The 25260-nt window shown below is 38.0% G+C and overlaps 1 protein-coding gene across 1 annotated transcript; it reads right to left on the reverse strand.

Annotated features, from left to right (window-relative positions):
- Positions 1–11899: 11899 nt before the first annotated feature.
- On the reverse strand, positions 11900–17917 carry LOC121398711 (protein FAM240B-like). The gene is made up of 2 exons (XM_041577674.1): positions 17778–17917; positions 11900–12230 (listed from the first exon to the last, which is right to left on the reverse strand). Exons 1-2 carry the CDS (start codon positions 17915–17917, stop codon positions 12161–12163), a joined length of 210 nt encoding a protein of 69 aa, XP_041433608.1. The 3' UTR covers positions 11900–12160.
- Between the last annotated feature and the right edge of the window lie 7343 nt (positions 17918–25260).

The raw sequence follows: 25260 nt of genomic DNA on the forward strand, positions 1-25260 counted from the left end.
GGTAAAATTCAGTAAAATTTGCATTTTAGTGGATTTGTGGAGTAACGTCCATGGAGTTCGAATGATCGCTAGCACCTATCTCTTTCACTAGAGAATTGATGCCTGCGCTTATTAGTAAATTGGCGATGTCCCTTAACCCCTTAGTAAATGTGACCCTAAGGGTGGAATGGAATAAAAATCATTAACCAAAACAAATGCAATGTTATCAGTGTTGAAAGATGTTCCTTTAATTTCATTACAGCTATGACACCATTTTTTTTTATAGTCACAGAACTCATGTTGACTTGTAATATTTTTTCTTTCCACTGTAGAGGTGGGTTATCCCTTATATAACACATTATAGTTTAAAATTTACAGTGAAAAACAACCTTCGATTTATCGAAAATGTCATATAGTGACTGCTATCAGTGGTGGATAGCAGATGTGTGACAATCCCATAGTTATAGCCTTAATGTGCCTTAATGCTCCTTGGATTCTCATTGTAGTATGTTCAAACAACATGTAAGTGCTACAAAATCTACATAAATATTAACTGTTTGTCTCTGCTTTCTCATTCATCCTTGTTATGAGTCTATAGTACTTCTCAGTGCTTCCTTATTGGTCCTCTGTCAATGCTGCTTTCCAACAAGTTCATTCTATTGAAACCACCCAGTGCATCTTTTCAATCAGATCTTATGCCTGTTGCACATCTTTGCAAAGCTGATAATAGATCTAATGTCACGTTGCTGCCTTCGTAACATATCTATTAAGACTCTTGTTTGGCACCTGTCTTAAATTAACCTCTTTTTTACACTGGGTTGGCTATGGTCATATCATTTAGTAGGTTTTTTATGTAGTTTTACAAGTTATTCTCATCCAGGTTGGATTTTTTATTCTTACAGCTTTTTTTTTAAATCTTTCCAATCGCCCTCTGTACTCTTTTATGTAGGTTGGTGTAATGAGAGAGTTTTATCAATGGTGGCTCAGGGTAATACTTTGATAGAAATACTGTATCTTGTATAAGGCAGCTTTGTTGGAAAGAACTGTGGAACCGACTATCTTGTATAGGACAGATTTGTAACCCATTGTTTTGTGTAAGACAATTAACTCAATTATTCAATGACCTAATATGTTTATTACTCCTATTAGTTCCTAATATGTGTATGACTTCTGCAACTTCTCCTGGGAGTATTGCCAGGGACAGAATATAGTATAGCCAGGATATACTGAATACTAATAGCATTTAAAAGTTATGCTCTTGGTTTCGGTTGTTTTTAATGGGAGCCTGAACAGTTTCTGTTGAGCATCAGAAGAAAGAGATTATGTTGAAGTGGGTTCCAAGCGGTTTTTGATAATGATATGAGCTCATTGTTTACTAGAGCATATAAAACTGGGGGTCTCCATTTTGTTGGCTGAGATATCTACTGTGGAGTAAATGTGCATACTGCCCAGGGCCCCTGCGCACCATTTGAAGCTTCTCTGCTGGCTGAAACAGGATCTCTGTGTCGCTTGGTGCAGAAGAAGTTGCTCACTTGCTCACTATTGCTCAAAAGGTGATGTTATCTTGTTCTCTTACACTGTCTATCTGCAATAAATTCTGCTTAGTATGGTGTGTAAATAATTTCAAAGAGACTCAGAGAATCATAAGCAAAACAGGAGGGTTGTCCTCTCAATTAAACCTAGACTGTATCTAGAACTAAAATTGCCTTCTTTTGTGTGATGATTTGAGTCTTTAGACTGTCTCCCTGATTTGATCTTGGCCTATTAGCAGCTTCGTACCATATTTAATTGTCATTGAACTCCTCTGTGACTACTAGTGTACTTATCTTTTAATAGCAGGTAGTGTATCATCCCATACACCCATACATGATTAATATACATGATATACCACTATCCACATCAAACTAAAACTCAATTTTAGATTAACTTTCTTTTACCGTTTTCAGCTTCTGACTGATAAAAACACTATGATCTGGGAAACCTTGCTAAGCTACTTTCTAGCCCAGCAACAGATGGATAGCCACATGTTCCCCATGGTTTCTGTTAAACACTCACTGGTATAGGAACAACCTTTCGTCACAGAATGTAAGTGTGCTAATTAATAATAAATGACAGATGAAACAGAGAAGCGCAAGTTAATTAGCTGAAAGGAAATCTCATTTTGTGTAGTCAGAGGCAGGAATATTTATAGATAGCTATTTCAAAAAATCTATTCTTCACAACCACATCTTGCTCAGCCTGTCTTTTTCTCTGTAAATTTGCATTTTTGATGACATGGACAGCTAAAATGAGGGCACTTTACTTTTATTGCTAAATAACTGTTTAGCGAGACCAAGCTATAGAGTAAGAAATATGGCTGGCTATGATAAGGCCACAAGTCTGTAAAATTTTTCTTATGTCAGAATGGTCTTTTCTTTCAATAGTTCATTTACCACCTAATGATGCCAATTCATCCTTTGTCAGGAAAAAAATGATTTATCATTGCAATTTTCCTTTCATATGGCCTGTTCCCTGATAAAAGTTTTTGTTCAAGCTGAATATACAGAGGAGTACCCTGTTCACATTTGTAAGATATAGTTGCTGCCTGCAAGTTGAAAAGCTTTTTTTCCCTAGACGAACTCCATGTCAGTACTCAACAGGATAGCCCCTCCTCCCTGCTCCTATTAGAAGGACCCTCCCCAAGCCTATAAAAAGCCAACCACACCCACTCACCGACGTCTTTTTTTTTATTTATTTTTTTCCCTTCTCTTTTGCTTTTGTTCCCATTGGAAGCAAAATCTTCTTTTTAACCTTGGGAAAGCAGCAGGCTTGCCCACAAGGCGTCCTAGGGACAGGGGTTTAGGTCCAAAGGTTCTTTTGTTCCCCAGCACACTACTTCATATTAGGAGTTGTCTGAGCTTCAGCTTCCAGATCAGGTAAGGCACTGGTGTGTAATGTTTGCTACTCTGCCTGTGTTTCAGTTGCTTTCCTGTATTGCTGTCAGAGCATTTGGTGGCAGGTGCTTGTCCCCCCATCCGTGTGCCCTCCTGACCTACCCAGACGGTGTCCGGTGGCAGTGGGGTATGTGGCCCCTATACCCCATTTTTTTTTACGGATGGGCGAGTAAGGCGCCAGTTTAGGCATAATTAGCTCGGGGCATGAACCTTACTGCCTCCTTTTACTTTTGTTTTCTTTTATGTTTTAATGGGGGCAGGTTTATGACCAGCTGCCTCCCTCAACAGTCTTTTCATAAGGTGGAGGTAGTCCGTTTTCCAAAGAATTCAATAATTTATTTCAATCTCACAGTGTCTCCAACGTTTCGGCCACTTTGGGGCCTTTATCAAGGATTAACCTCAGCAGTTGCTTTTGGTTACCTGCTTATGAAGACAAATCCGATTATTCCTCTGTCTGTGCTGACACCAGCTGAGTATAATCAAGTGATTTCTGTGCAACTGCCAGCTATAGCAAGTGGAGATGGCCCCGCCCACTCTCTAAACACCGCAGACTAGAACGCTGCTTCATAAGCCTCAGGTAAGTACTGCTGTTGTCCGTAAACTTGTGAGGCCTGTCTTCCTGTTAACAATGAACCTCCTAATCAGAGCCGGGCCAAGCCGGGCAGGCGCCCTAGGCAGCCTGCCCGGCTTCTGCGCCGGCTTGTTGAGCGCTTCTGCGCATGCGCGAAAAGACGCTTCTGCGCATGCGCGAAAAGACGCTTCTGCGCATGCGCGAAAAGACGCTTCTGCGCATGCGAATTGACGCACAGATGGGAACAAGTGGGCGGTCGGCAGAGAAGGGACCAGACTAGGGGTAGGAGTAAGTACGTGCCTGGCGCCCCTCCACCTTTGCGCCCTAGGCACGTGCCTACTCTGCCTACCTCTAGTTCCGGCACTGCTCCTAATGAATGTAGAGAGTGTCCTGAAATAGTGTAGTAAAGTCTAACTAACTGCTTGCTGCTTATGTAATCATATGCTTACCTGCACTGTGCTTGCTTCTGGTTGTTTGCCCACCTGAAACCAATGGCACTAATACAAATTTATAAATGGGCTAGCATGCTCTTAGCAATTTGCTCATTAGTCAAAACTTTTGAATTGTGCAATTAAAATATGAATGCAAAATCTAGCAAAACTATATATTCTGGTCAGTGTCAAATGTTGCTTGTTTCATAATTTAACAATTACAACTTGTCCAAACTGTTATTCTCCCCAGTAGTTTGCAACAGGCAATGATAATTGGGAAGGGTGTTAGAGCCCACCACTGCTTCTGAACTCTCACACCTCACTGAATAGTGCAGTCCAAAACAGTCACAACATTCAGGTAGGTGTTTAGTGTCTATACATAACTTCCACATTCTAGGAAACACATCAAAACACATGAAAACAATAAAACATGAAAGACATTTTTTGCTGTGTAAAATGCAAACAAAAAGGCATACCGTATATACTCGCGTATAAGCCGAGTTTTTCAGCACCCAAAATGTGCTGAAAAACTCTACCTCGGCTTATACGCGGGTCATACGCAGAAGGCTGCAAAACAGGCAGACCTGTTTTTGTCTGGCTGTCCCGGAATTGTCCCGTATCCCGTCGGCGGCGGTGGAGGGAGGCTACAAGTGCGCTACATGTAGTGGTGCAGGCAGCTGACGTCCGTGACCATCCATGACGAACACTGCTGTTCTATAAAGTGATCTACGGTAGGAAGTACACGCTGCGATGCACGCCCACAAATTCGCACAGCAGGAAGTTTGCGCTCCCAGCCCGCTGGGTGAGGAGTCTGGGGCCTGTGCGTCATTGGAGCGTTCGGTTGCTATGGCGACCTGGTTTCTGTGATTTGCTTCAGATTTTCACTTGGTGCTTTTGTTTGGAGCTAGCGAGAGAGTTGCTTACTGCTGCCGTTTGAAAAAAAGAGCAAGGTGTGTAGTTGCTATTTAATATAACTATACATAACTATACATGAACAAACCCCCACAAAGTTTTTACCGCACAATAAAAACGAGTTCCTGGCAGTCCAATGGTGGTTTTTTAAAGTCACTGAATGGTATAAAATTTGTCTTAAGTGATTTTGAAACTACACTACAACTCCCACAATGCACTTACAGCCGCATTATGTGGTAGAGATACCGGGAGATGGAGTTACACCTTAAGAAAAAGACAGTTATTCTATATAAATCCACTTATATTAATATCCCTGACTTGTGTGGAGTTGTTGTGTCCCATGTTCAAAGTTATTTTCTTCAGTCCCTTTATTATTATTATTATTATTATTATTATTATTAATTAGTACAGCAATAAAATGGAGCCAATATTATACAAGTGACTAGAACTTTCTTTGTTCTATTTTTCCGTATTGCTTTTATTTTATTATGTTCTCCTGCTCTTCTCTCCCTCTTCTATTTCCTCTCAGTTCTTTGTCCTGCCATTGCTTTCCTTTCATCCTCCTCCTCCTCCCTCTCTCCCACCCTTCCCCTCTCCCCTCACCCTTTTTGTGAGCTCTGGGGGTATTTATTAATAGAGTGCCAAGTCTCCCAGTCCATCATTTCTCAGCCTAGGCTTATACGCGAGTCAATAAGTTTACCCAATTTTTCTAGTTAAAATTAGGTACCTCGGCTTATACGCGGGTCGGCTTATACACGAGTATATACGGTACTTTGCCATTTTTGTGCACTTTGCATCCTGTCTTCCTGGATAAATGAATTGCCAAGGTCTTTGCACTGCATCTGCCCCTATGAATACATTCAGCAGTAGCGATGAGCCAAACCCTGTTTTGCTTCATTAAAAAAAGGTGCAAAACAACAGAAAAAAATAGTGACATAGCATACCTCCCAATATTTGAAAAAAGTGAAGAGGGACAAAAAGATCTGACACGCATAATGCAGTGACATTTTTGACAACACCCATTTTATGGCCACACCTCTAATTACCATGTCCATTTTACAAAATTTGGCAGGCTATGAGAGTGATTTAGGGCCATGTTTTATGTTTTTTAACAACTTTGTTAATGAAGGTGAATTTGACCATTAGGGCTGGACTCCACAAGCGTTTTTCTTCGGATTGACGAATCCGACAAAAAGCACAGATGGAATCGCACGTGTGAAGATTATAATTGGACTGAATGAAAAGTTGGAGGTAACAACTACATTATATCTGACGCGACATGACTGTTGGATGCATAAAGCAGCATCTTCATCTGACAGTTGGACCGTGTAGTTATTAACTCCGTCTTTTCATTCAGTCCAATTATATTTTCATGCGTGCGACTCTACTGGACTTGTCAAATGCATTTTGTCGGCGGGAGACGATCCAATGGAAGTCCAGCCCTAAAGCTGTGAGTCTCAGTTCTCCCAGGAACCTTGCTTATTTAATTAGTTACAATTGTATTGTTGCTTATCTTAAATTCTTACAAGTGTATCTAAGTACAGGTGCTGAGTATCGTGGGCTCTCTGCCAAAAAGCCTTTCACTTTAAGTTTCAGAAACGTTATCTTTTTTCTGCTATCAGTGCAGAAGATCAAAGGAAACTCTGGGCTTTTTAATAAAAAACCTGGGACTGTTAGCTGAGCTGTCAAAATCCAGATTATCCTGCAGAAAACAGTTGGGAGGTATGAAACAGCAACATTTCACAACATGCATTGGAGTCAATGACAATATTTTCTTGCTTCAAATACAGTACATTGGTCAATAGGCATTTTTATTTGTGTATTTTCTGAAACCAAATAACTGGGAGTCAGGCCATATATATGTGCAAAGCAAATTGTTTACTTTTTCAGCAGGAAAATTATGTATCTTTTATTCGTTTTCAATGAGATCTCAGCCACAGGGGTCAGGTTATTCTGACAAATGAAACTTTTGCTTGATTCTTCCAGACAAACCATCTCTCAGTCACACATATTACCTAGTTTAATGTAGCTCTATAAAATACTTATTGTTTTCAAATGACCATTATTATATTTCTGTTATTGCCTTTTACAAAACGGCACTCATGAAATAAAATCTTTCATTTTCATGACTGTGTCCTTATCATTTATTTCATTTTTTTTTATATAAATGGTAACCAGCTTCCAAATAAGGCCATTGTCAGTTAAGATAGTAATGCATTCAGGAAGTAACATTAGCAAGTTCCATAGAAATTGTATTACAAATGGTAAAGGCATACAGAAGAATTAGATTCTTCTGCCATTTGCTTACTTCTTGACGCCTCCATTCCTCATATATTTGAAGGGCCATTAGTCCTAGTATAACGTTAGTTTATTTGTTTGTTTGCTGCACATAATAGATGATACCAATCCATATTCAAATAACAGTGAACATCACCTTTGATTTCCTGGCATTTGATAAATATTATATATTTTGTTGACATATTTACTCAGGATGTGGTGAGTCAGGCAGTATATAAGGAGGTTTAAAATCATTTTTCCAAGTTTAATTAGTTTGCAATATTCAGAGTGAAAACTTTGCATGTAGGAGCAATATTTAGAGCATCAAGCACATAAGGATGGCGCATAGAGGACTACAGGAGCCTATATAAGGAGTTGTGTACTTCTTCTTTGGTCTAATCATAAGGAGAAACAGACACTACCAAGCCAGACCAGGTGGGTACCTGGTCCTTGCGAGGAATAGATAAGATAGGTAGCGGGTTGTCAGTAGCTCACTCTAGAAGCGAGAGGTAGTTGGGGTTGCTAGAGCAGAGTCCTGACAAGGGGTGAATAGCCCTGGGGCTATTGTGCACCAGTTAGGGAACTGAGTGTGTAAGGTCTAGGTTAGTGGGAGCCTAGTAGAGCTGTAGTGAGAAAGCACGGGTGAATCTTGGGCCACTGTATGCTGGATACTATAGAGAGGTGGGCGGTCAGTTTATTAGGAGAGGAAGTCCCCTTCAATGGCGAATTTCACTCTGCCAGTGCATTTCCACATAACAGGGGTCATGTGCATTTCTCCCAGCATGCATCATGATTCGTAATGTGAACAGGGACTGTTATCAGGAGCTTACAAAGTCTGTCGCAGGATTAATTTTTATGCTCTTCTTACCATTTCAGGGACATCCTCAATTAACTGTCCCTTTCCTCACCAAATGCCTTCCCCTCTTTAGTAAAAAAGATGTCATACCACACAATTTCTTTTGGGTGAAAAAGGCTGCAACTTGTTTATTAACAAATTTACATGAATATACATCAAACATAAGAACATCAACCATCAGCAAAGCATAAGACCAATGAAAGCCACACAACAAAGATTTAATCATTAACATCCCTGTAACCCAGTGTCAGAGTGGGACACCAGGGGCCAACCAAAAACCTTAGACCAGGGGCCCACCCAAACACCTTTAGACCAGGGGCCCACTCTAATTATTATTTGTTTCCTTTCCTTAGTCAACCTCTATTCTCCTTTTCTCTTTTCTTACCATGCTATAACATATTATTCCATCTATTTAGCCTCTTTATTCTCATAGAAAAAGGGAATGGCCATGAAATAAGCCAAATATTTAGAAGCAGGAGGGACCACTGACACCTTGGCCCATCGGGAGTTTTCTTGGTATCCTGGTGGACCAGTCAGACACTGTAATACAGATGAAGCCACTTGGATTTGTGAGATAAATGCGTCATGACTCATGGTTAATTGAAGAAACTGCGTTATCTAAAGTCATCTTAACTCATTTAATGCATTTAACCTTTCCATTAGCATACCAAAGCACCATTGTGAACAATGGTGAATGCCTTAATTAGATGGGATGTTGTGACGCAGTTTTCTGTGTTAAATGAGATAAATGGGATATCTGTGTTTAGTTATTCTGTGTCAAACAGACAAACCAAAGTGGCTGCATCTGTATAACCTGTGGTAGCTGTTGAAGGTTCATGTCCTTTCCAACAGACCCCTTTCATCACTTTGGCCCATACATGACCCCTGTCATATCTCATATGCCATGTTAAAATATGGTACTGTATGCCTACATTATGAATATTTCCTGTAAATAACCAAATAACCAAATACAACATATTGGTTTAACTTGTTTTACCTATATCCAATTAAGACAGCTGTGCAGGGTTAATATTTACTGATCACTTCACATAGTTGGGGTTTGAACTGATCATTTGGTACGCCTCTTATGAAATGATAGTGAAGAAATTATATGTTGGCTTTATTATTTTCTAAATTATGTACATTTATTATATGCAATTATTTTTTATTAAATAACTGTTCCCCATATCTGTAGAATCCATATCTGTCTGGAAGAAATATATTGTGCTGTGCATATAAGTAAGTCAGACATAAATGGAATGGTTTAATTGAAATAAAGCTGGGTACGGTGTTTATTGTGAACAGAATATACTGTACATACTGATGTGGTTAATAAACAATAAAATGTTTGCACCATAGTTCTGCATTGTGGCCATTATTGCACATCTTTACTTATTTAGCACATGATGGACGGGTTTCAATTGACAGAAGCAGTTTATACAATGGTATAACTATAGAGAAAGTGGGGATAGGGGACCCTGACTGTGGGGTCTGCTTTGTCTATACTGGTAGACAAATCCCCCTCCCTTCCTCCCCTCGAGCTGCTGGGGTGGAAGTATTGGGTGTGAGCAGGCAGGCGGGTCTTCAGGGAGTGTATAAGGTCTTGAAATGGTAAGCCAAAAGTCTAGCATTTTATATGGCAGTCCCTCTCAGTTGTGAATAGTGATGGGCGAATTTATTCGCCAGGCGCGAATTCGCTGGCGTCAAAAAAATTTTTTGGAAAAAACGGACGCCGGCGTCAAAAACGGGCGCAGGCGTCGCGGAATTCGCGAATTTTTCGGGCGAAGCGAAACGGCGCAAATTTGCCCATCACTAGTTGTGAATAAATATAATTACCCAGCAATGACAGCCCTTGTTAGTGTTATTCTCCAGTCTTGTTTTCCTTGTCTTCACTCATTTAAAATGACCATACTCACATTGCCACACTGTGGCCTGCATACAGTCAAATGGCTTGAAGTTGCCTTAAAAGTGAAATTGATGGGCTTACCCCATTTAGGTATTATTTCTCCCTGCTTTCTCTGTTGTGTCTAGCACCACAATGCACACTTTTCTTCTGCCCCTACTGGTAGACCCGTATGCTTCCCTAACACTACTTTTACAAACAGTTGTACCTAACTGTTATAAAATCACTTAAATCTTTACACTACTTATTAATCTCCTTGACAGAGTTACAGTTGCTGTTGCTAACTATCCAAGCTTTCTCTTACCACCAAGGCAAGCTATTAGAAGATTAACCTACCCATAGCTAGACTATCCAAGAACAGCCTGCTCTACCTGGGTCTCTCATCTGCTACAAATGGTTCCAGTGTTGGACTGGCCCACCGGGATACCAGGAAAACTCCCGGTTGGCCAAGGTGTCAGTGGGCCCTCCTGCTTCTAACCTTTTGGCCTATTTCATGGTCATTCTCTATTTTTTTATTGGAATAAAGAGGCTTAATAATGGAAGTATAGAGTATAGTATGTAGAGAAAAGAGACTAGGAGAATAAAGAGACTGAGTGAGGAGAGGAGGTATAAAAGTTTGCAAAGTGGGCCCTCAACCCAAGGTTTTCTGGTGGGCCCCTGGTATCCCAGTCTGACATTGAATGGTTCTACCAACATCTCCACCCACATTTGTATAGGTTACAGGGCCTAGGACCTCCTCTACCCTAGAAACTTCCCAGGGGATATCTACTGTATGGCAACTTTAGGGGTTGCTGCCATCTACAGACCACAGTGCAAATTACACTATAAAAAAAATATTTAATAAATGTATATATAAATGTATATAGTTTTATAGTTAAAAATGTAACAATAAAAAAAAAATATTTTGCCCCCTGTAAGAAGTAATGGGATAAGAACAGAGAAACAAAACTTTTTAGAATTGCTGCTTTGTTTAGTTCTATCCAGCCAGAGTTTGCAGTGAAGGAGAGAGAAACAAAATCATTTCATTCATCTTTGCAGTGCCATTTGTGTGCATTTTCTAGGTCTAGTGATATGTTAACTTTATCAGACCAGAAGTTGTTGTTTGCTCAGAGGGAATAAGGTTGAAGGTTCCATCTCAATGTGGGATTCCTGTTTCTACTAGAGCTATAGTATCCACTATCCAGAAACCCGTTATCCAGAAAGCTTTGAATTATGGAAAAGTCGTCTCCCATAGACTCCATTTTATCCAAATAATCCACATTTTTAAAAACTATTTGCTTTTTTTTTGTACAAGTAGTATTAAAACAGTGCCTTGTACTTGATCCCAGCTAAGATTTAATTAATCCTTATTGGAAACAAAACCAGCCACGATTTTCTAGTAGACTTAAGGTATGAAGATCCAAATTACGAAAATATCCCTTATCTGTAAAACCCCAGGTCCCGAGCATTCTGGATAACAGGTCCCATATCTGTAGTTGGACGGTCGGCTTGTACCTCTGCAATGGTGATGCAATGGTTAACATCCATTAACTCAAGCTGACCCTAACCAGTCCTTCCAACTCAGACCCAGAACTTTAAAAAAAAAATTAAAAAAATAAAATGAAATTATGTTGTACAGCTCTTCCGCTGAAAATGAGGAGTCACAATTTCTAGGGTATTTACAACAAACTTATTTCAGATGATAGGACTAATGATATCCCTCCCTGTCTTGGTAGGCCTTTGCCAATTGCCCCTAATGTCCATGAATTAAAGTGGCCCTGTCTAGAGCTAAGGAGCTCCAAATTCCCCACTGAATTTTGAAAAAGGCTACAAAAATGTTTACAAAACATTAATGGACAAACAGAATACTTGGAATGATATGACACTATTTTAATTTCCATTTCTGTCTTGGATTTCTATTTAGATATGTATAATGCTTTTTCGTTTCTATTATCTACCATTTATTATATATTAAACATTAACATTAAAATTCACACTTAATGCAATTATACAGTATAAGAAACATGTACATTGTTTATAGTTTATTCATCATAATTACAATGCACCCCACTATACCATCCCCTATACCAACTAGTAACATAAAATGTATATATTATTGTACATCACAATGTTATATAATAAAACTCTTAGCCTATTTCCACACATTTTTTAAAGTTCTCCATGGTCGAGTAATAAGGAAATTAAAGGAAAAGAAAAATAATTACTGATTATGATTGTGTTCATTTGAATGAACCAATCATTCATGTTTACTTGGTAGACTCTTCCAGGAATCCATAGTCTATAAAGAAAAAATGATGTTCACGAATTGTTTTGAGTTTTTGGCACTTCCATCTTTTTATTCAGTCTCTCTGCCCATTCATTGCGAAGCCTAGAAATGAAATATATAGAAATAAATCAAAGAATGGAAATAGACATGAAATGGTTATAAGGTATTAATCATATAAAAATATATACATTTTAAAAGGTATTTCTCTTTAACTGGCACAGTGGCTACCCCAAAGACATCCAGAGATGGATTAACCTGCCTATGAAGTTTAATACCAGTGTCTCTCAGAATCCCAGAAGCTTGTTGAAACTTCTATATATACTAAATTATATTGGAAAAGACTCTACAAAGTCTAAAAACCACTTTACTGGGTTTTTTTTGTTTCCCCTAAAGCAATTCCTTATCTCTTGCCTAGTTCAGAGTTTCTCAGTGAATGATATATATACCACTTGAGTTGCTTGAATTGTTATAATAATAATAATAGTCAATGTTAAAATAATAAAGAACCACTAGGTGCTGAGTTGACCTAGATATTAAGTGAATAGGTTAGAAAACATGAATAGTAGATTATTGATGCCCATATCAATGCCAGCTGGTGCTTCTTTTTATTACAGGGTGGACGAGTTGGAAATATATCTATGAATATGTTTCTGTATTTATTAAACCAAAACAAAAATAACTAGAGCCACTCAATGAACCATTCTGCCAAAGATGCACTCACTGCTGTGCAGACAGTCATTCTTATTTTATATCTCTTTGGAGTCATTATACCAGTAAGGCTTTCAATGCAAGTCCATGGTAACCGGTAACTTTGCCTTAGAATAAAGTAAGTAAAGAAATTCTGGTAACAGGATGACAGGTTCCTTTCCAATGGAACCACTTAATTCTTTTTCACTCTAATGACCCTAAACTGACATCTTTGCTGTGAAAAAGTGCAACTATTTACTACTGCAACACCCATAGCTGAAATCTAAGAATAAAGCACATATTCTGGTCACAAGTAATTGGTGCTGAAGGCAGCACATTTCACCACGACTATAGTTCTCCTCTGTGATTTGTCTTTTAGTACATAGAGATCAGCTTGAGGCTGAGCACAAAAGCAAAATAAAAGTTCCTGTTGCCACATAAGCTATCATTCTGCATTTAAATAGGCCAGAACCTCAAGTAGAGTGCAACAGGAATGTTTCTAAACTGGCTTTCTGCTTTGCTTTTTCCATTAATTGTTTGTTGTTCTTGTGACTAAAGCAGCAAGAGACAACATATTTTTCCCACTAGGTAAAATAAAATGTTGAGTAGCACAGGTTGCATGTTTAGAATGCTGTGGATTTATTGGAAGATTAATTAAGTTTATTGGTGTGGATCATTGTTGTCAGCTTATGTAAAATCCCTGTATTCTTTTTGTTCAGCACTTGCGAGCCCTAGAGGGCATTTACTTCTTTCATATGTACAACAGTATTTATTATCATTTTCTATTTATATTTATGGAACCCAGTTGAAATAAAACTATATCAAGAGACTTCTTCAAATGCTGTAATACATTAGCATTAGATTTGCTAGGAAGCCAACATAAATATACAAAGAAATAGCTGATGATGAGAGAATATGATGTAGTAGCTGTGCAAGGGAGAGTGACATGCTTTCCTGGGGCGGGGGGATTTAAAAGAGTGATGTTAGTTCTCATCAATGCACACTGGTTCTGCTTCATTTCCATGAATTCTAAATAAAGCACTTTTTATTGTCTGTGCGTTTGACGCCATACCTGGGATTAAAACCAGGTTTTAGAGCCGAATATCCAGTGGTTTGATTGGAAGTAACAAATATGTTGCTTTTACTTTGATTATGTTCGCTACCAAATTCAATGTCCCAATGCAGCAGGAGGATTAGTAGCATTATGCTCACTTTGCATTATAAAGCATGCTCCTGCTCCCTTCATGTCTACAAAGGGTGAAATTGTTGCTGCATTTTTAAAAAATGATTTTGTAACTGCTCAGCTTTTCAGTACATTACTTTTGAAAGGAGACGTTGAAGCAATCTGATTTTTCTTAGGTGTATGCTACAGCTTTCATATTTAGATATATTGTTTAAGTTATTTAAGGGCCACTAGCATAAAATATTATAGGACTTAAAGGAACAATAACACCAAAAAATGAAGGTGTTCTAAAGTAATGAAAATATTATATACTGTTGCCCTGCGCTGCTAAAACTGTTGTGTTTGCTTCAGAAAGACTAATATAGTTTATATAAACAAAGTATTGTGTAGCCACGAGGGCAACCATTCAAGCTGGAAAAAAGGAGAAAAGACACAGGATACCCAGCAGATCACAGATAAGCACTGTGGTAAAGAAAGGGTTTAAAGGAATTGTTCGGGATAAAAAAAAAACTGGGTAAATATATAGGCTGTGTAAAATAAAATAAAAATGTTTCTAATATACTAAGCCAAAAATGTAATCTATAAAAGCTAGACTGACTGAATGTCTAACGTAATAGCCAGAATACAATTTCTTGCTTTACAGCTCTCTTGGTTTCCACTGATTGGTTACCAACCAGTAACCAATCAGTGACTTGAGAAGGTGGGGGAGGGCACATGGGTTATAACTGTTGCTTTTGAATCTGAGCTGCATGCTAAGGATTAATTGCAAACTCACTAAACAGTTATGTTCCATGTGGCCCCCCTTAAAGTCAATGACTAACTCAGAGTTAGAGAGCTGAAAAGCATGAAATTGGGTTCTGTTCTGTTAGACATCCACTCACCCCAGTCTTCATAGATTACATTTTTGGCTAACTAACTATATTAGATTATATTTTGCACAGGCTATCTATTTATCCAGTTTTTATTTTTACACTGAACTGCTCCTTTAACTGTTATCTTCTGTATTTCTGTGTTCTTAAATGGTTGCCCCCATGGCTACACAGAAGCTTGTTTAAATAAGCTACAGTGGTGTTTTTTTAAAGCAAAAACACCAATTTTACTAGTACAGGGCAACAATACGTTATAGTGTTATTCCTTTAAAACACTAGTTTTTTGGTGTAACTGTTCCTTTAATATACATAGATTGAAATATAATTTGAAGCTATACAAACGGCCGTACTACATTTTCTAGGGCTGTGTGGGCCATTTCACATAACTGATAAGCAGTTTGAGAATGCAATGTGCTTTAGTAACATAGTAAGTTAGATTGAAAAAAGGCACACATCCATCAAGTTCAACCTTTTAATTCTAAATAAAACCTGCCTTACTGCTAGTTGATCGAGAGGAAGGTAGAAAACATAATATATATGTGTTAATAAAAAATTGGTCAAATATCATTTATAGCTCTAGCACATCTACAGGAGGTAATCCGTTTTTGACATTAGCCTGACAAAAAAAAAAAAGATTGTATAAAACCCCATTCAGAAATGCTACCTATACACCAAGACATAATTTTTATGTGTTATAATTAAATGTTCCTTTTTAAATTGGGATACATTAACATGCTTGGTGCCTGTTTCTTTTGTGCATGTGTCCCAGTCAGTTCATTTGAAGGGGAACAAATGAATAAAAGGGTACAACATTTCCCCTAGGTATAGTAACCAAGATGGTTCATTTTAAACAGTAGGCCAGTGCATGTTTCCTATTGCAGAGTTGCTATAGGATATATCACATTTTGCACCTCTTATTTCATCTCCCTCAGTGTCCTCAGTATTGGAAAATTAATTGGAAATTAATGCAGTTTTAGAATTTTCTTACTGGTTAAAAATGCAATGTTTCTGTCAATCTTAGTACAAATGAATGTGAATTAGAAGTAGCAAACTCAAGTTTGAGTGAGTGAATATAAATTAATAAAGTAACCAGATCTAGAGTGCAGATTTTATTCAGAGTGCTAAATAAGAGGATAATTAAACAGAGAACAGAATGTTACAATAAGTTTACAGTCACAACAATACTACGAAGACTAATATAGCTAGCTGTCTGGCTTCTGTTCTGTCTCCCATCCAAGCTGCTATAAATTTATCTGCCAGAATTCCCTCCTTCTCTCCAAAGCCTGATCTAGCTCTATAACTACTAATAGCCATCTCTTGTTTTCCTTTCATGCAGAAAAGCATTAGCAAAGTACTTTTATAATTAAGCCTTCAGGTCATTTGCCCAACTTCTTCAAAGACAATCTTGGAAAACTAGCCTTGTATAAATTGACAAATTCATTGTGAGATATTATGCCAATGAAAAAATGTCATACATGTTATTAAAATGGAAATTATAGGTAATCCAAGCCTTTAGCTGATACCATATGTGTTCCATCCTTCAGGAAACAATACCTCAATATTATACTTGTCCATGCTGCATGAAAGAGGAGGTCGCTCCAGGGTTCTCAAGTGTCAATACATGTACTTAAGCGCAATTCATCAGAAGAAGCAGTGGTGCCAAGCACAGACCTAGGGTAATGTATTTTAGTGAGCCATGGACACTTCCCCCTAACTTCCATTAGCATTAGAATGATACATAGTTTGTAAGCTAAACTAATGCTTATGATGATATATGTGAATTATGGCAAACTTCAGAACTATGTAGTCTTATTTTTTTCTTTTCTCTCTTCTTGTCCTTTTATTATAAATATGTTTTCTTCCCTTTCCATAATCTCTTTAGGGTGTACTGTAATTGTGGTCTTGGGTGCAGCAGATCAAAATATTGACTTCAACTTGTCTGCTGATCCCAAATTGATTAAGAATATCAATTTGTGCAGAAGGTGTGATTTTAATTTAATTAATTACACATGGGATTATTAACAGGCTCAACAATAGCCTTTGACCTTATTTCCAATTAACCAAAACATTTTAGAGGTATTCCCCTTCATCAAGTAATCTTTTAACCCATGAAGAAGAACAGTGGAGACTAGTGACACCATGAAAGATAGGATAAGGCTTGTGTTCAATCTGTATTTCTGTTCTGTCTTATCATTGATAGTCAAATCATACAACTTTTTCAGATATTACCCAGCTGTGTGCCATGTTTTGCTGTTAAGTGATCAGTATAAAGCAAGCTAAATATGAGTCAATATCATCTATTTGCTCTTCAATTGGATGGCATCACACTGATCCTAGGCAGGTCATGGCTGATTGTGAACGCTGTTAAATGCCATCATGTAATGACCACATAGGCCATGGATGCTATCCTCTACCAAGAGGTCTGCATGAGCCCCCCATCATTAGAGTAGGAGCCACATGATCTTGCCAAAGGAAAATATTTCCATTATTACCGTATGGATAGTTATGAAGGATGAATAAATTTGACAGGCGCCAATTTGTGAAGAATTTCCGCATTTTGCCTCCGGCGAATACATTTGTGAAACTGCAGAAAAAATTCGCCAGCATCAAAAATATTTGGACGCGCAAGCAGAATAGTCGCTTGCATCAAAACTGTCAAGCCAGTAATGCAGGCGTCAAAAAACGCGTTTCAAAATTTTTTCGCCATTTCCCAAATTTCACAGGAATTCACAAATTTTTCAGCAAAGCAAAACGGGACAAATTCGCCCATCACTACTTATGGATAGAATTATATGGACATATATTGTTGAAAGCAAACCCTCAATAATTTCTATTCATAAATTTAGCTATACACACTGTCCTAAGAAAAATCAGTGGATGTCCTCCAAATCTGCAATTGCTTGTACTAACCTCTGTAAAGCACTTCGTTGTTTCCTGGCAGTTTCATTTTCTCTTTCTTCCGTTTGCTTTTGTATTCTCTCTTCCCAAAAATTTTTCAATATGCAGGTTTCGAAAGCAAAAATCTCTACCCTCATGTACTGACTGTTCATGTTCTAAAAAAAAAAATCAGATGTTATTATTGAGAAACAAAATTATTTCTTTTAAGCATCACTGCACTGTTATCATGGTCAATATGTCCCTAAACATTACTCTTTTTTAATTGGAGTTATAGTGACGTTATTACAGGTACATTTTTTGGTGCTAGGAACCACAATGAGTAACACTATGGTAATTAAGGTAAAGAAAACTTTACCAAAACAGAAAAATATATGGCTAAATGTATCCCTAATCATATTCCCAAAGATAAGGTATTAATATGAAATTGGTCCTCCCGTTGCTGCTGTAACAGCCTTCATTCTTCTGGGAAAACTTTTCACAAGTTTTTGAACCATTGCTGGTGGTATTTGTTTGCATTCACCCATAAACCATATTCTTCCATTTCCATCTCAGCAAACCCCTACTGAAATTCTCGACATTCTTGTCAAGCATATCACTGTACACTGGAGCCTGTAGTTTAGATTTCATTGAAACCAAGAATCCTAACCCAAACTCTGGAAACCTCTGAAAACCAGCCCAAGACCATTATTCCTTTTCTACCAAAGTACCATCAACATTGTGTATTCAGACAGTGTTCTCCTGCCCTCTGCCAAACCCAGACTTTTCCATCGGATTTCCACATAATTGCCATTTATCTGGGATTTGGGATCATCTTTGCCCATTGGTGAGAAAGGGACCTATCAACAAATGTATAGGACAGCATTAGAGTACAACAGGAACAACACTATGACAATACCATGTTTGCCTTCAAAGCATGTTGCATAGTATGGTTTACACTTGTCCATTTATAGTTGTATTCCCCAACAGATAAGATACAAGGAGCATGCTTGGTAATCTCAGGACTGCTTTACGCTTTTTGACTTGTATATCAGCAATATGGCAAACAAATATCCAATGCATGAAATGTTTGTTGAGTTTTATTAAATCCTTGAGCATGACCTTTAAAGAGCAGATATGTAAATGATATACATACATATGCAAATATAGGTACTTTTATACATTTGTGTAAATAAAAAACCCATATAATTCACGATACATACACCACATAACTCTATGTGGAATTACACAGGCGTTACTGGGTAAAATGCAACATATATAAACTTTGTACTGCTTTTTGGCAGCAGAGAAACCCAGTGTAAAATTCTAGCATGAAAAGCAGTGGCTGCTTGAAGAATGCTTTGTAAAACTACCTTTGCCAATGTCATATTTCCAACTAAGATCATTTTATACAGCCTGAATAAATAGTTTTCACTAGGGATTATTTATCCAAACCCCATGCAGAAGTGCAAGTGCAAAAGAAAGAGCCCCCTTACCCACATTTTTTTTATTTATGTAGCTGATTACCCCACACTTAATAGACAGTTTCTCAAAAGTCAAGTTTGTATATTTTTTTAAATCTTTTTGACTGTCAAACTGCTGAGATCTATTTAAAGCAACGGGCAAACAACAACTGTGTGGTTGATAGAAATCCTTCTATCACTCCAACATCCTCAAAAGTTGTTGAATTTTTGAAATGCTTTAGTAGTTTGCCTTCCGCAATTCTCAATGTAATTTTGCATCTGTATTTTCACGCTCCAGAAAATTCATGAAACAACATACAGTATAAACTATAAAAAAAGAAAATAAACCTTTTATTTACATGATATTTTTCACCATTGAGAGTCAGCAGGAACATTTTGAAATGATTTTCCCATTTTGAGAAATCTCCCCCTAAGTATAAAAGGTTTGGCATGAAAACATTATGCTCATTTCTGGTATTCAACATACAGTATTTCACGGTGTGAGAACTGCTGTGCCATCTTCATGTGAGATGAATTAGATCTCCTGATGTATTTTCTGCTTAGTGTCAACACATGTAGTTTATATGACAAGAGATGGGCCTCCTACTGCTGCTACTGTTTATTTCAAATCAAATCTGAGAAATATGATTAATGCACAGCTGTTGCTTTCAAGCATGAGTGAACATTGATTTGGTCTTAATTTAATTGACACCAGCATACATAGCTTTAGACACATTGCTTTATACCAGTGTGACATACTAATACTCTCTGTTATATCATATCACGGTGACTGTATTTAGATTTATGATTTTTGCTTTTGACTCTTTTATGGAATGTGGTTTCTAGTCTGTTAGGTTAGGCTTTTCGTGACTGGACCACATAAAGCATGCTATGCATTATCACTTGCAGGAAACCCTATATAGTGAAAAAATATCCCTAAAATGTAAACAATATTTTTATATTAGATTACTAGAATATTAGATATACAGATAAATATGTAGTTCACTGGGAGGCTGATATGATCTCCTCAAAATAGCATGTTTAGGCAGGGCTGTTTTAAGCCCTTGGTGGGTCGTTAGCAAAGAGCAAAATAATGGGCCCAGTAAAGCTGGCGCGCGCAGCGCTGCAAATTTTTATATATAGAGACCACCCCTACTTTTGGCCACACCCCCAAACACCCCCATTTTACCTAAACACAACCCAGATATAAATCCCAAAGTAAAATGGATGATGGCATATTAACCCTAGGCATGTCAGTATAACTACTACAGAAAATTTATACTCTGCTTATTAACCCGAGGTATTTATATATTTCATATATAAATACCCCCAGAAGGCATAGCAGGATGGCACAGAGATTATTTCATATATAAATACCCGCAGAAGACATAGCAGGATGGCACAGCGATTATATGAATATATAAATACTCCCAGAAGGCATAGCAGGATGACACAGAGATCATTTCATATATAAATGACCCTAGAAGGCATAACTGGATGGCACAGAGATTATTCCAAAATGAGTGGGCAGAGAGAGAGGAGAGAGAGAGAGAGAGAGATGATAGATAGACCAGGAGGAGGTCAGATAAAACTATCCTAATCTACATATTAAAGTATGAAAGCTGGTCCACTTCAAGGTTCCACATTATGGTCAGCCATAGCGAAGAGTAACTAAAGAACATGGATCTGATTTCATATAACGAACAGAAAACTATTTACAATACAAATCTTTAGGTAAACATATGGCGAAATTTTTTTGGATATTAGCAAACTTAACCCAAAATTTGTTTTGGAAACAATACATTCTGGTGCTTTGAACTGTAGACCGGAAGCATATCTATAGTAGCTGCTTCAGAAAATGATGATGAGCACAAACACGTTAGAAGAGATCACTGGAGGAGACCTTTTTAGGGCACTGTCTCTATGCCTCCATGGCAGCTGTGACATACCGTATGTTGAGTTGGAACTCCTTGGCAGGTCTGCCAGAATTTGTCTCCACAGATGTAAACTGCACAGGAAAGTAATGGAAATGTACATATTTTCAACACTCAGGAGCCAACTCCCATTATCATCTGGTTTCCACAACTAAGAAGTTAAGAAAACAGTTGCAATGCATCCCCCTGGATATGTTTAGCATTTTTTGACAAAGTTTGTTCAAATGAAGACTACAAAACATGTATACTTTAATGAGATTCTGTTTTATATCTCCCCATTGACTTTAAAGAAATTCTTATGGCATGAACCATGAACCTAGTGGGCAATTTTTGTATCCATCCATTTCCAGTTGAAAGATAATTTATATACATGTCATATGTCCTTCAAGACTAAAGCCTTTACAAGCACTACTTAGTATGGAAGTACATTATTAGTAGTGATGAGCTAATCTGACCTGCTTCACTTTGCCAAATAATTTGCGAAACTCTGAAAAAATTTGCGAAATGGAGAATAATTTGCAAAATGAATTGAAGTCAATGGGCGTCAAAGTAATTTTGATGAGCAATACTTTTTTGCACGCAGCAATATTTCCATGTGCAACTTTTTTGTCCAAATGCATTAAAGTCAATGGGGATAACATTTTTTTAAGTGCGACAATTTTTATGCACGCAACTTTTTTTGTCAGTTTCAAGGAAAAATTTCCAGGTGGCGAAGTGCAGAAATTTGCATTGAATCCTTGCTGGCGAATAAATTCGCCCTTCACTAATTATTAAATTAAATTTTAAATGAAACAACTCGGATGCAGTTGAACTGCAGACTTTCAGCTTTAATTCAGTGGGTTGAACAAAAAGATTGCATAAAAATGTGAGAAACTAAAGCCTTTTTTTAACACAATCACTTCATTTCAGGGGCTCAAAAGTAATTGGACCAGGGGCTCAAAAGTAATTGGACACTGAAGCAGATAAACACCCTGGAGTTGATTTGGGGGGGGGGGGGGGGTGCTTGTATGTGAAAGATTTTGCTGTGAACAAACAACATGTGGTCAAATGAGCTCTCCATGCAGGTGAAACAAGCCATCCTTAAGATGCAAAAACAGAACAAAACAGTAAATACAGAGGGTGCACTGCAAGGTGCAAGCCACTCATAAGCATCAAGAATAGAAAGGCTAGATTGGACTTTGCTAAAAAAAAAACATCTAAAAAAGCCAACAAAGTTCTGTAAAAAAGTACTTTGGACAGATGAAACCAAGATCAACCTCTACCAGAATGATGGCAAGAAAATAGTATCAGAAAAAGAAAAAAAGTACCCCGCTCAATCCAATCAATTCAAACAGGTCACTAAAATAGATTATAAATATACCTTTATCACCAGGTTTGAGATAATGAATTATGTATACATATAATTAGTTAACTCCACCAATAATTCTAAATCTGGTTAGACCATTCACATAACAAATTAATTATTCTATAAAGTGCAGTGCAATAGGTTAAGAATCAATTGTTAAAAATAAAGTAATTAAAAATTTGATTGATAATCCCAAAATTATTGACCCTGAATTAAAAAACTCCCCTCAATAGGTTATATCCCCATTCAGTTAAAGTGCAGCAGGAGTTCTCCAATTAGTAATTACTAATCAATTGATCAATTTCAACCCAAAGGAAATCTTAAACACTAATTACATGTATAAACACTAAGTACATGTGATTAATCAATAAACCATTAGTAATATAAAGTGCAGTGCTAATAACTCGTATTAAGTATCTTTTACCAGTTGATTATAAATGTATAATTAATTTATAATGACCAAAAATAGATAGGATAAAAATAGAATAAACTGCTCGAATTCATGGAAAAGGAAGAAAATGAAACAATAGTAGGTGGAGTTGTCCCAATTTCTACTACCCTGTGACACTACAAAGAGGGAGAAGGCAAAGTAACCAGGACTGTGGTTTCAAATTTTAAACTAAGCCCTAAGCTTGTTGAAGGCTATAATAATTTAAAAAAACACAAATCCACGGCCTCTTGGAATTATAGTAGAAAAGAGAACAAGACCAGGTACGAACCGAGCAGCAAGCTAAAGATTCACCAGCCCCCTGTATTGTGTTTCGGATTGATTCAAAATTAAATAATTATTGGAATTATTAAAAGCAGAAAGCAAGAAAAAAGCATGGAGAAGGCGTGAAACAGCTCATGATCCAAAGCATACCACATCATCTGTAAAACATGGCAAAGGCAGTGTGATGGCTTGGGCGTGCATGGCTGCCAGTGGCACTGGGACACTAGTATCCATGATGTGACACAGGACAGAAGCAGCCGAATGAATTCTGAGGTGTTCAGAGACATACTGTCTGCTCAAATCCAGCTAAATGCAGTCACTGGCTGATCAGCTTTGCCCGAGGCTAAGGCCGCTCGTATCGCACTCCTGTGGTTGTTCATCCTCTCTCTTTATGTCGTGGATGCTTTGCCCACATAATACAAACCACAGGGACACCATGCTAAGTAGACCACATGGTCTTACGTGCAGGACAATCCATCTCTAATAGAGAACTTGTGTCCAGTCCTTGGGTGTTTAAAAAAGGTTCCTTGGGACATTCCACTGCAAGTAAGACAACCTGCACATTTATAGCACCCATTTTTTAGTGGTCTATTTAGCCAGGTACAACCACCCTTCTTGTCAGGAAACACATCTTTAACAACAAGTAGATCCCCAAGATTGCGTCCACGTCTGTAGGCCATCAATTGCTTCTTTTTATCTAAGAAAGGAAGATGCGGGTCCGAGTTGATGATCTCTAGGGATGTCGCAGACTGTTCACCCGCGAACTAATTCGCGCGAACATCGACTGTTCACGTCCGCCGAATGTTCGCCTTAGCTGGCGCTTATTTTTGACCTCTCACCCCAGACCAGCAGATACATGGCAGCCAATCAGGAAGCTCTCCCTCCTGGACCACCCCCACACCCCCTGGACCACTCCCCTTCCATATATAAACTGAAGCCCTGCAGCGTTTTTTCATTCTGCCTGTGTGTGCTTGGGAGAGCTAGTGTAGGGAGAGAGCTGTTGAGTGATTTGAGGGACAGTTGATAGTAACTTTGCTGGCTAGTAATCTACTTGATACTGCTCTGTATTGTAGGGACAGAACTCTGCAGGGATTTGAGGGACATTTTAGGTTAGGTAGCTTTGCTGGCTAGTAATCTACCTTCTACTGCAGTGCTCTGTATGTAGCTGCTGTGGGCACTGCTTCTGATCTCTCATCTGCTGACTGCTGCCTGTAACCCAATAGTCCTTGTAAGGACTGCTTTTATTTTCTTTTTTGTTTTTTTACTTTGCTACTATAAGAGCCCAGTGCTATTAGTCTAGCTGTGTTGGGGAGTGGGACTGGTGTGCTGCTCCTAGTAGTTCAGCACCAACCAGAGTAATTTTTTTTTTTAATATATATATATTTTTTTTATTTTACTTATCTTACTGTTCTTTAACGTGTCCAGTGCTGTTTGCTGTTCTTCATAGTAGTGCAGCAATAGTAGTGCACTTGCAGGCATTGTTTGCCCAGTGTGTTCTTCAAACAACTGCCACCTAGCTGTGTGAGCTTGTTCACATTCTGTCTAAATATCAATAATAATACCGTCTCCAGAAACACCACCTGAGTGACGTTTTCCAAGCAGCAATAATATATTCCGTATCCACTGCTGTAGTGTATACGTTGACCTTGCAGACATTGTTTGCCCAGTGTGTTCTTCAAACAACTGCCGCCTAGCTGTGTGAGCTTGTTCACATTCTGTCTAAATATCAATAATAATACCGTCTCCAGAAACACCACCTGAGTGACGTTTTCCAAGCAGCAATAATATATTCCGTATCCACTGCTGTAGTGTATACGTTGACCTTGCAGACATTGTTTGCCCAGTGTGTTCTTCAAACAACTGCCGCCTAGCTGTGTGAGCTTTTTCACATTCTGTCTAAATATCAATAATAATACCGTCTCCAGAAACACCACCTGAGTGACGTTTTCCAAGCAGCAATAATATATTCCGTATCCACTGCTGTAGTGTATACGTTGACCTTGCAGACATTGTTTGCCCAGTGTGTTCTTCAAACAACTGCCGCCTAGCTGTGTGAGCTTTTTCA

This window comes from Xenopus laevis, chromosome 1S, assembly GCF_017654675.1.
Source record: "Xenopus laevis strain J_2021 chromosome 1S, Xenopus_laevis_v10.1, whole genome shotgun sequence".
NCBI classification, from domain to species: domain Eukaryota; kingdom Metazoa; phylum Chordata; class Amphibia; order Anura; family Pipidae; genus Xenopus; species Xenopus laevis.